The 12,333-nt window shown below is 39.7% G+C and overlaps 2 protein-coding genes across 2 annotated transcripts in view; one reads left to right on the forward strand and one right to left on the reverse strand.

The window, feature by feature from the left end:
• The first annotated feature begins 3,728 nt into the window (after positions 1-3,728).
• On the forward strand, positions 3,729-7,297 carry LOC126403893 (transcription factor 7-like). Its single transcript, XM_050066712.1, has 7 exons — positions 3,729-3,823; positions 5,467-5,506; positions 5,612-5,712; positions 6,125-6,279; positions 6,530-6,656; positions 6,855-6,966; positions 7,158-7,297. Exons 1-7 carry the CDS (start codon positions 3,800-3,802, stop codon positions 7,295-7,297), a joined length of 699 nt encoding a protein of 232 aa, XP_049922669.1. The 5' UTR covers positions 3,729-3,799.
• A 512-nt stretch (positions 7,298-7,809) lies between these two features.
• Positions 7,810-12,333, reverse strand: part of LOC126403725 (phosphatidylcholine:ceramide cholinephosphotransferase 2-like) — a 13,519-nt gene continuing 8,995 nt past the window's right edge. The window contains exons 5-7 of the mRNA XM_050066457.1: positions 11,859-11,954; positions 11,136-11,302; positions 7,810-11,042 (exon numbers count right to left, since the gene is read on the reverse strand). Of these exons, the coding sequence (XP_049922414.1) occupies positions 10,869-11,042; positions 11,136-11,302; positions 11,859-11,954 (437 nt within the window). The 3' untranslated portion in view covers positions 7,810-10,868. The remainder of the gene's footprint in view (positions 11,043-11,135; positions 11,303-11,858; positions 11,955-12,333) is intronic.

Raw genomic sequence — 12,333 nt, forward strand, 5'->3', positions numbered from 1 at the left:
CATCAAAATATATTTTGCATTTTGATTCAAAATACATTTTATATCAATATACAAAATACATTTTGATTCCTGCAGTCAGCATGTTAACAACACGCTCCATCTGTGTCACTGTGTCATGTGATCTAACGCCACATTTTAATGTGACCGTACAGACACACACCTGTGTAGTAATGATGCTGTTTAATCAAAATGTCTATTGAGTGCATAAAGAGAAGAGAATATAGTCACAGTGTTTAATGTTCTTTGGTTAAGTTTTTGTTAAAAAAAAAAATGAAGCAGCATTCTGAGAACCTTCTCATGGTCATATTGGCGCAAAATCAAAAGTGAATTATGTAGGCAATCTCTAAAATTTGTTTCAGTTTCAAAAATCCCATCGACTACATACACGCTGTTCAGCACATGAAGCCATTGTTGGTCAGACAGGCCTGGAATGTGACAACACAGCTTCCAGAGGGAGGAGGCGGGAGTATGAACTCATCAGTGATTGTTGAGGTGACCGTGAGTGGAGAAAGCTTTTTCACACTGGTCACAGCCCTATGGTTTCTCTCCTGTGTGACGGCGTTGGTGTACCTTCAGCTTGCCCAGTGAAACAAAAGTTTTCCCACAGTGATCACACCAGTATGGTTTCTCTCCCATGTGAACCCGTCTGTGGAGTTCTAGGCTACTCCAACCTGCGAAGGCTTTGTCACAGTGATGACAGCTGTATGGTTTCTCTCGTGTGTGAGTGCACTGGTGGCTTTTTAAAGCAGATGGTTGCGTGAAAGCGGCACTGCACTGGTCACAGCTGTACAGTTTCTCTCCGGTGTGAACTCTCTGATGAGTCTTTAAAGATCCAGACGCTGTGAAGGATTTGTCACAGAGCTGACAGCTGTAACATTTCAGTCCCCCTCTTCCTCTCCATTTCTATAGCAAAGACAGACAGTTAGTGAGGCGTCACAGTGGAGCGTGTGCTTCATGTCCCTAACAGCTGTGCGGCCTGAGCTGAAAGGTTCTGAGAGTCAATGAAACAAAATAAATTATTGAAGTATTGAAATTATGTCATTAAATAACTGACTTTTATTTACAAAATAAAAAGACTAAACATTTTGATGCAAAAATATTTTTTATACATGTCTTAAAACTTTTCATAAGCGGGCTGATAATTGTTTTCATTCTTTCAGTTTCAGTTGGTGTGTTTTTCGGGAGCAGTGCTGTGATCAGCTCAGTTCACACTGTTTCTGTCTCCACAGTGTAAAGTTGTGGATGGTACCAACAGAAGCGTTCCTTAGCGTCCCCATGTTTGGTCCCCCCTCTGTTGGGGTACCTAGCACACAGATCTGGTACTAAAAGGTGGAGCTGTGAACACTGCAGTCTCTTTACTCCTCTGCTGCTTTTGTTGTACTATTAACAGAACTGTGTGTGCATCCATGTGACTGTAGCTGTGCATGGATCTTCAATGCAGACAGTATGTGTGGGCCTGGCTAGTTTAATCAGTGATGGATTAATGAAAGAGTGAAACACATGAGAAAGAGAGGAGACAAACACCTCAGCATCTTGACCTCTGACCCAGATACAGAGCTCACAAGAGGAGGAGTGTAGCTGAGGTGTGACTCTCCCTCCACCATAAATCAGTTCGCAGAGTTTTAAAACCTTTGATGTTTGAAAGTTAAAAGTTAAAAACAAAATCCTGAAGTTTAAAATAAAAAAAATCAGTTTCTCACTCTTGTCGTGCAAACGCTTTATTTTTGGCCAAATTTGAAATGAGACACAGAATAAAGTGATTTTGATGAAATATCACTATTTTAAGTTTCATTTTTTTCTGACAGAAGCATTTGGTGTTCATGATGTATTCAAGGACTGTGGGAAATTTGAAAATCCAATAATTCTGTTTTTAGAGTTTCTGCCTGTAATAAATGGTGTCTTTTTGGCGATATTTTTGAAGCAAATGTGCCGTCATATTTGTTCTTTAAAAATCGTCAAAAATTTTTGAAAAAAAAAAAATGCAATTTTTTTTTTCACTTTTCAACTTTCAAAAAACTTTGCAAAACAAATCTTCAGATCTCCCAAAAAAATTTAAAGAAAGGGGAGCAAGGTGGCTGAATAGGTAGAGCAGGCGTCCCATATACAAAGGCAGTTTCCTTGCCTCAGTAGCCGTGGGCTCAGTTCCAGCCTTCCACTGCAAAAAACATTGCTAAAAAAATGGTTAACCTATAAAACGAAATTATATTTCTACATGAATGAACCAACGGTTAAGTTAATCACACATTCACTCCGCTCGGCGCTCTGCTGCTCCGTCTCCACAGACAGAGTGTCCAGAGTGCACTGCTCTGGATAACCCAGCGCTACATTCAGACAGTGTCTAACATTAACATTTAAAACATTCAGCAGCATCATATCTGCCCAGAAACAGAATCTCTGATATGCTGCCTCTTCTCTCCATCTCTCCCCAGTCCTCCTGACCCTTCTCCACTCTGACCTTTGACCTCCACTGCTCTGCCTCCACCCTCAGGTTCTGGTGTCAGAGGGCAGTGAGCCTGTGGATGTGCTGGCACAGCTGTCAGAGATGTTTGAATCACAGCAAGTAGAAATCAGCAGGGAAATTATATAAAGCTGTGACTCTTGGCACATTCCTCTTATTTTCTATCAAATGTAAAATATCTGAATTTTAATATTTTGTTTTTTATTAAACTGCAGTGGAATAAAAACACACTCTAAGGGTTTGTTTAATGAATGAGCTGAATCTGCAGCTGCCCTCGTCTTTATGGAGCTTTACAGTGGGTTTAATTAAGTTCAGTCACCACAGAGGCTGCAGCTCAGAAAACACTGCTATGAATCATTTTTGTGACGTCATCTGTGTCTTTAAGGCGCTGACACACACCCTGTTGTGTTGTTTTGGTTGGAGGCCTTGTGTGCATTAATGTTAACAAGAGACATGTCTGATGGTGTATAGATAAATAAATTTGCATGTTCCATGTTAGCATGTAAACTTAAAATATAAAGGACCTATAATACAACCCTGAGGAACCCCACAAGTACTCACCAGTCCCTCTAGTTTTTTTTTGTGGGCTTTTTTGGGGGGTTGTTGCGGCCTGAAATACAACACGCTGTTAAAGATCAAACCAGTGTTATATAACCAGTTTGGCTCGTCACCTCTTACTAAAAAAGTCGGGACCCTCGTCAGTGCCCAGGAGGTGAACGGGCACTTCTCCAGCAAACAGTCCACTCTCCAAATTGGGTCCAGACTGCTCAAGTCAAGATGGGCTGAGCTACATTAAACCCCAAGTACAAGTTCAAGCACATGTTGAGAACACTTACGTACTCGTACTTACTTTTACTTGTATTGAAGTTTTGTCGTAGAATGGAATCCATACTCAGGAAAAAGATCTGAGTTCTTCCTTTTGATGTTTTGTTCGTTTTTTGTTTTAAGAGGTGTTGATTGAACTTTACCATCATTCTGGAGGATGTTTCTGTTATTAAGCCTCGTCTCATTGATCTGAATCTGGCGGACAAAATAATAGAAACACACGTCATCAGTTTTAGCGACACAATAAACTGGAAACTGTGTGTATGAAGAGAATAAGAGCGACAGCAGTGGAGGAACCTGAGGCAAACAATGACTGACAGTGTGTGTGTGTGTGTTTGTGGCTTACAGTAGGCGGGGCGCTGGGTTGGGGGGTTCATATACATCACAGACATGATTTAAGCCACCAGTCTGTAGAGTTTAGTGAAAGTGATCTTCTACTTGTTTCCTGTTGAACTTTAAATTCTTCTTCTTATTAGTGAATCACTGAATCTAGTTTTTACTGACTGAAGTCAACAGATGGAGCAGACGCTCAGCAGAGGGGTAAGTGTTCATTATTGTCATTAGTAGTAATGAGAATATAGTGAGTAAGAAAGCTGTCACAGAAAAACTGATGTCAACAGACGCAGCCACAGTTCAGGACTGGATCGATATGATCGATGATGTGTTTGTGATGGAAAAACTTTTATTTTACAATTGGAACAAGACAAGTTTAAACATCACTGGACGTCTTGGACTAAATCTGCAGTTACATGTGACTTTAACTGGTCATGAATGATGGAATTAAAACACCACTCTTTGAACACAGGAGCACCTGAACGCAGCTCGACCCCACCTCTCATTTTCTCTCATATCTTTGCTTATATGATGCGACGAGTCACTTGAATATGTGTCGAGGTACAAGAAATAATTTGATTTAAAAAGTGGTCCTTACTATTACTGCTTTGTTTTTATTTTCAAATTCATATATTTTATCTTATTCGAATTAATTTGTTTATTTCTGCCAACCTTATGTTTTTACCAACAATAGTTTTCCTCTGTAGGTTTATTCTTATTTATTATACCACTAATATCATTTCTGAATAAACATACAACAAATGTTTCAACTTTATTTGATAAAAGATGCAAAAAAAACCAGAAAACTTTGTAATTATGATGCACCTTAAGACTTGCTCCAACTTTGTTCTAAATAAAATAAAGACAAAAGAAATAAGAATACTGCTTTGTGTTTAAAAACATTGTAAAAAATATTATTTGTTTCCAGTTATATTATGATCATAACATCTCACTTATATGGTTTTACTGTAAGTGTATTATTGTCTCTCGTGGCGTTTGTCTAAAATCTAAAATCTTTGTAACTAAGAAAAGTGTTAAAGTTAAAGTAGTTCGAGCTAATATTTATATTTAAATTAATATTCTTAATATTCTAATTATGTTATTACAAAATGCCACCTTTCTTTTTTTCCCCCAAACTTGTTTTATTGGTGTTTTTCTCCACTGTGAACAAAAACTTCTCAAAATGTTTCAACATGTTTTTGTTTAAAGTAAAACTGACATATGACCATAATAACGTCGCCTCTCTGCATTTTAAACACTCCCATGTGTTCTACTGATGAACCTCAACACCATGTTTTTAATATTAATTATTAATTCATTAATTAGTGAATTATATTTAATGTGTTTAGATTCTAGATTTGAATTTTTATACACAAATTTGAGTTTGTACACATTTTACTCATCAAGTATTGTGCAGCCTGTGAATGTTATAAACATTATTAATAAATCAGTTAATAAAATAATTAACATAATTAATATATATCATTAGTATATATCATTACTATGTAATATATATGAGTATTTGTTTTGTTTTTTAAATTTTGTTACTTTTTTTTCACTTCTCTCCTTTAGAGCTGATTTTAATTTGTCTTATTTTATTTTATTTTATTCTGTAAAGCTCGTCAGTTCAAGCTGCAGCAGTTTGGGTGTGAAATATACTTAAATAAAAAAAAAAGAAAGAAACTACATGGTTATTAATGTCAGAAGTGCGACTTCCTGTCCTCTGCACCAGAACTCTGTTTATTAATTCAGTCATTGATTTATTATTTAGTAATGTTAAATTCATTAATGACTGATTGATCTTCTGCGACAGTGACAGAAATTAAGTCGAATTATTGATCTGGTTTCAGGAGATCGGACTGAATCAGAACGCTGCAGGTCCAACATGTGGTGGGTAACACAACTGAATACACATCCTTAACTTCTGACACACACACACACACACACACACACACACACATATATATATTTACATATCTCTTGGTCGTGTTTCAGGTAAACTTCAGGTGTCTGACTGGTGTCCACCTCCACAGCAGTACCTGAATCTGACCAGCGGGGGGCGAAACATCACGTCACACACTCAGACTGCTGCTGCTGTGAGTTGATGACTGAGTGTGTGTGTGTGTGTGTGTGTGTTTGGTCAAATGATCCCTTCAAGCCAATACGTTCCCCTTCTGACACAATCAGTGTTAAAACCCAGAGAGTCTGAGGGGAGCACGACCTGCAGGCTGTGTGTGTGTGCGTGTGTGTGTGTGCGTGTGTAATTTTGCCCTTTTGTCATAGTGTTCACCATCCAACACTGTAGGAGTGAAAGAAGCTGAGAGCACAAACAGATGCTACGAGCTGCTGTCACTTCCTGTTAACATCAAGTACTTTTTACTACAATTCCCATCAGTCACTGCGTCTGTTCCTAATACTATGAAGACATGTTACAACAATGTGTTTATTCTAAGTACATGTTTAAATGTGTCCTGTTGGACTGTCTCTGTCCTCGTCGTCTCTCTGCAGTCGTCCGTCCATCCTCTCGTCCCTCTCCTCCTCTACAGCGACAGACACTTCCCTCCTTCTTCCCCGTACAGCCAGCCAATCAACACATCTGCTGCCCCACAGGCTGACGCCCGCTCCAGGACATATCCCTGTTACCATGGCAACGGTGTCACCAGGTGAGGTTGCGTTGAGTTTTCAGGTGAATCTGAATGTTTCAAAAATATCTAATAATATTAAACGTAGGTCTGACACCGTGCAGGGAGAGTCAGTCCTGACACTGCAAACTGTATTTGACTCGGTACCTCTGCGTGTCTCTGGTCCTCAGCAGCAGCGCTGCAGTATTTGACTCGGTACCTCTGCGTGTCTCTGGTCCTCAGCAGCACTGCAGTATTTGACTCGGTACCTCTGCGTGTCTCTGGTCCTCAGCAGCAGACAGGTGGTGAAGAAGCCTCTGAACGCCTTCATGCTCTACATGAAGGAGACGAGACACAAAGTTCTGCAGGAGGGACGAGAGAGAGAAAGCGCCGCCATCAACCGCATCCTGGGACGCAGGGTGAGCTCCGCCCAGCTAATATCTCAGCTTCTGCTACGACTACTTCAGGACTAGAAGTTTAATATCTGAGCTTCTGTGATTTAATTCTGACCGTTCCTTTTTAAATTAAAAAAGTAAAATATTAATGACGGGTGTTTGTGAAGGACAGAAGGAGAAACTGCATCAGAGCGTAACTAATCTCCAGCCTGTGTGTTTCAGTGGAACGCTCTGTCTCGCTCTGAACAGTCCAAATATTACGAGCTGGCCCAGAAGGAGAGACTGCTCCACATGCAGCTTTACCCTGGATGGTCCGCCAGAGACAACTACGTACGTACTGTACTGTATATCCATCACGTATACTGTGTGTGTGCTTTAGAAAGCTTCAGTCTCTTCTTCTTCTCTCCAGGGTAAAAGAAAGAGGAAGAGGAGCCAGCAGCCAACAGGACGCTGCCTCAAGTCGGGTTAAAGGTCAAGAAAATAAACTTGTTTTTATCTGTAAACTCTGATGCACGCTCTGCTCAGCCAAAGACAAACATGGGAATACTACTACTGCTACTGTCACTGACAACTACCAGTACTGTAACAAGTGCGACCATTTTGTCTTTAACAACCACCACTTCACTGTAACAATCAGTACTGCCTCTTCCACTGAGTACAAGTAGCAGAAAAGGAAAATACTCAAGTTACATTAAATACAAGTACCTCATCATCACTGCTGATCAAAGTGCAGCTGTGTCGTCTGAGCCGAGAATAAAACGTTTCTCTTTTTCCTGCAGCTGGACTCTGAGCGCTGGATGAGAACCCTAAAGACACAACATGTGACTCACCGCTGTTGTGTGACGTTAAATTTAGTGAAGATGCTGCTAAACAAGTTGATCCAGACTGTGTCGTTGTTTATTTGGGAGCAACCCTGGCAACTTTTTTTTTGGTTTTGTTCATATTCTATGTCGGTGCTGTGTCGGGCCAGTGTGTAGTTTGTCTGTTTGTACATAGTTGTTAGTAGTAAGTTGAAAAAAAACAACCCTTACGTTTCTTGTTGAATAAATTAATTCTGTACCAAATTATTGTTCTTTAAGGGTTTGATTCATTTTTAACAGGACGTGTATCTGACGTGAGAGACTTTGTGTTTGTTGCCTAAAAAAGAAGAGACTTCCGACACGACATCATGACTGAAAATAAATCTTTTATTATCAAAGCAACCGTCTGATTGTGACATTTTCTTCAGGTCAACTTTTTAATGAACTTTTAATAAACATGGAACATCAGGAAACACTCGTCAGTAACTTTTATGGAACTTTATGGAACATTGATCTTCATTAATCCGACTTTAATTCAGCAGCAGTTTCAGGGAGTTTTCGTGGAAGATGTTTCACGGATTCATTTCACACACAAAAATAAAATAAAAAAAGACGTAAAATTAAGACCACGGTTAAAAAAATGTGTCGCATATTGACTTGAAAACATCAATAACTGAGCACAGAAAGAAATTTACAATACTCAATAAATATAACCATGACCTCACACTGAGGAGGACCCAACTGAAGTTAGCATTTTCAATGTTAACTTGAGCTACTAGACGTTTGCTAGCAACTGTCCGGCTAATGTTGCCTTTACGTGGAACTCGTGAGTTCGTGGTTACGAGCGAAGTGGGAAGTCGTGTACACAAATAACTTGGCATTCAAGAGACTGAGTTGTGAGAATACTGCAGCTGGGCATCAGCAACATGGATGCCACGACCCCATCTGAAGGCAGCATATCTCACAAACTGCGCTCTCATAATTTTTAATATCAATACCTATAAAACATTTTGTCGGGACATTTACCTTTCATGGATGCAAACTGTTTTTTGTGGTTAGCATGTGGCTATCTGCACCCAGTTTAGTCAGTGATCACTCTCAAGACTAGAGTTTGCTCTGATAAGTTGTTAGCAATTTAGCTTGTGTCCTAAACCTTTGGCTAGCTTACAAGCCGAACAGTCAGAAAGTTAATATTTACACATGCAGTCTCATTTTTCTTTGTTACGAGATCGTACATTTAACTTTTACGGAATGTCATATCCTAAAAAGTTTTTTTGGTTGTAATGCAACAAAAGCGTTGCTAACTGAAGCGATCAGTTTAGCTTTGGTCAAACATTTTTGCAAAATGCAAAATTTAGCCAAATTGGCCTTTAAAAAAAAATCTTATTTTTTCTTTGGCAATGGCATTTAAATCCAGGTTGTTTCTGCACTAGTATCAAATTTTTTTTCTTCTTTTTTTGCAATATCTAGACCTAATCCGAAGACAAGATAACGAAGATATAACTACTAATTTCCTGTTTTCTTTTCACTCTAATGAGGACGTTGCTAGCTAGTAGAAGCTAGCCAGCAAAGCACACAGTGGTTAACTACTAATCTCACTCTTAAAATAAAAAAAAATCTGTGCTGGGAGGTGGTACAGTTACCTTTCATTAAGTTACCCTAAAAATGCTAAGTCGCTAGCAATTAATCTAATGTTCCGACTCTCTAGCTAGCTTATGAACCAGACAGACAGAAATATTTTCACTATTTCAACATGTAGTCTAATTTTTCTTCGCTAGGAGATCTAACAGTTGTGGTTTGTGGATATTTTGGATGTTTTTAGTTCGGTTCCATTACTGTTAAAACAACTGTTTATGATAATGCGCTAAAGTGTAGCTAACTGCACCCAATTCAGTGACGCAATCGTTCACTTCCAAAATAATTTAGCCCCAACTGATGTTAGTCTTAAGAAGATTAGTTAGTGAGCAGTTTAGCTTTGGTCAAACATTTTAGCTAATTTATTAACCAAAAATAAATAATCGACTGCCATAGAAATAAGTCATAAAACCCGGAAATGAGTTAGCATGTTAGCATGTTAGCACTCACTGTTCCCTCGTCTCAAAGTCAGTGTGTTTTTGGTTACATGTCTGAAATAAGGTCTGTGATTAACACAAGCTTGTTCTACGACACAGAACACGTCCGTAAATACGCCACTGTGAATTTAGAAGCTTTTATGTGTCTTAAAAAAAGTGTCTCAATGAGACTACAGAACGTCATCACAACAATTGGCTTCTTGTGTCAAATAAAAAACGTAAAAGTATCTTTTCTTTTTTGGTACTGGCACTGAAATTCAGGTTTTGTCTTCATATTAGTATCAGACATTTTTGGGTGAGAAAACAATGAGATAACTTTTCATTTTCTGCTGTTTTGCTGCCCAAACTTCTTCATGTTAGCACGCTGAGCTTTTCAGGTGATTCTGCAGGACACGCTGAAACAGTCAAAAAAGTAAACCAGAGTTTTATCACCATGTTTTATTCTGTTTCTGCAAAACTGGAAGTTCTCCTGGGAGATATTCTGTCGTGAATCAGGATGATTCGGCTCTAATCTGCCTCCTAGTGGAAATATTTCTTAACACAGGCAGGTGTGTGAATGATAACACTGGTGTCACAGCTGCTTGTCCACATAGACGCACTCCCAGACAGTTTCTAGCTTGGTAGTTTAGTTATACTGGCACGTTTGGAAACTTCTATGGCACCTGGAACCTTAAATTAGATCAAACAGTGTCGTGAATGGATCAAAAATAATGTGCTGCAGACACAAAGAAGCACGGCGAGGAACGTCCAATGAAAGCCAGAATAAAACTGTATCATAAAGTGTTTTTACTTGAACGCTCAAACACTTTAACGCGCTGCAAACATCGACATCATGTCAGTGAAAACGCCGAAGCCTCGCCTCGTAACCTGCTGCGAACAACTCAAGAAAACCCAACAGTGTTTACACCTCCCAGCAACAAAACAGAAAAATCAAGTAGCAGAGAAATCTGATGTTTCCAAAGATCTGATGGAGGACGGCGAGTAAGAAGCATCCGGCACTGAAACTAACTGTCAAACGTCTTGTGACTTTAAGTCGACAGTACGTCTTCATACCTCCTCTGTATGTTCACACACCTGTGTCTGAACTTGTCGGTTTAGTTTCTGGAGGAAGATGAACTGCATTGTTACACATTTGGGGATTAAACACGCCGATAATAAATACCAGGCGCTGACGACAATGTAAACGTGATGTCCTCCTGTCAGTGTCTTCCTCCGTACGCAGGAGAGAGCAGGAAATACTGCCTCTAATAAATAAACCCATGTTAAACGTCCTCTCATCCAGGAGTCAGGACAGATTATGTTTCAGCTCAGGTTGATTGTCTTCCCTCCCCCGACCTCCGTCCCCCATCCTCCCCCACCTGTCCTCACTCGTCCCTGCCGCCCTCCACCATCCTGTACCGCTGTCTGCAGGAGGACGGCAGCGCCACCGGCCACGCGAACACGATGGGAACCGTCGTCTGAACGTTCTTCTCCAGGAAGTTAAAGATGGGGTTCCACCACGTCCTGGACAGGTAGTTGTTCGGAGCCTGACGCAGCGCCTGAACAGAAACACACACATTTATAAAACTGCTGTAAGTTTAAACAGAAAAGTTAAATACTGAGTGTGTGTGTGAGCGAGTGTGTGCACCTACATGTGTGTTGGCCATGGTGTGGTACCACCAGAAGATCCTGGTGGTGGCGAAGTATCCGATCACCACGTCGATGCTGTAGTGCTCGTGAGCGATGAGGATGCAGATGACTCCCGAGGCGCTGAGCAACCAGCAGAACCAGTGATACCACCACATCCACCGAGGAGAGTCTGGACACGCAGAACACACACATTAACGTAGCCCCTGTAGTGTTGTAGCTTATTTCTATCATCTCTTTTAAATCGTATTTTATTTTGCTTTGTGTTTCCTCTGTGTCTAACACCTGATGTACAGCATGCTTGTTGGTGAAAGGTGGCGTATAGTTGAAAAAAAAAGAAGATGTAACGAGAATGAAGATAAAATTTTACGAGAATAAGTCACATTACAAATGACAAGATATATATTTACACACACTATATATATGTGTGGATATGTGTGTGTGTGTTATTCTAACATTATTGACAGAATCTCAGAATTTTTTTTTGTCAGATTTTCAATTGTCAAAACACATTCAGAGAAAAAAAAACTGAGAAGTTGAACTTTACAATAAATATTTTTAGTTGTTTTCCTGTTTTGTGAGTTTGAAATGTCTTAATAATTAATAATCAATGTGGTATTCATCAATCAAACGCTGTAACTGAGCCAATAATTCCAGTTATCAAAAATAAATCAGCAGCAGTGGGCGACAAACTGAAATAGATGGAGATGAGAAGTGTGTGTACTCACACTCTTTGATGAAGAGGTAGGACAGTGTGCACATGACGGTGTGACCGCTGTACAGGAAGTCACCACACATCAGGTGAGATCCAGTCAGAGACAAACCTGAGCGCCACAAACAAACAAACAAACAAACAAACAAACAAAGACAGTGAGCTGGAAGTTCAGTTAAAACCAAAAAAACAACAACAAACGTTTTCTGTATTTCCCACCAACATGTCTTAGTTTTAAGAAAGTTAACTAGCAGAGGAGGAGGTCGCTGTGGTGTGACTTCATTTTAAAAAAATTTATCTTGAAATCTTGAAATAACACAAGCCCTTTTTAAACAGGAGTTGTGCAAATTTGCAGGAAAGCCCAATCAGTCTTTTTTCAGCATTGGCAGTATAAAAACAAAATCGGGGAGTGCAGCAAAATGCCGCCTACCTACTTTTGTTTATACAGAATGCACCTTTTTCGGGGCAATGGGGGGCGTGAGCAAGTAACA

This window comes from Epinephelus moara, chromosome 17 (assembly GCF_006386435.1).
Source record: "Epinephelus moara isolate mb chromosome 17, YSFRI_EMoa_1.0, whole genome shotgun sequence".
In the NCBI taxonomy this organism is placed as follows: Eukaryota; Metazoa; Chordata; class Actinopteri; order Perciformes; family Serranidae; genus Epinephelus; species Epinephelus moara.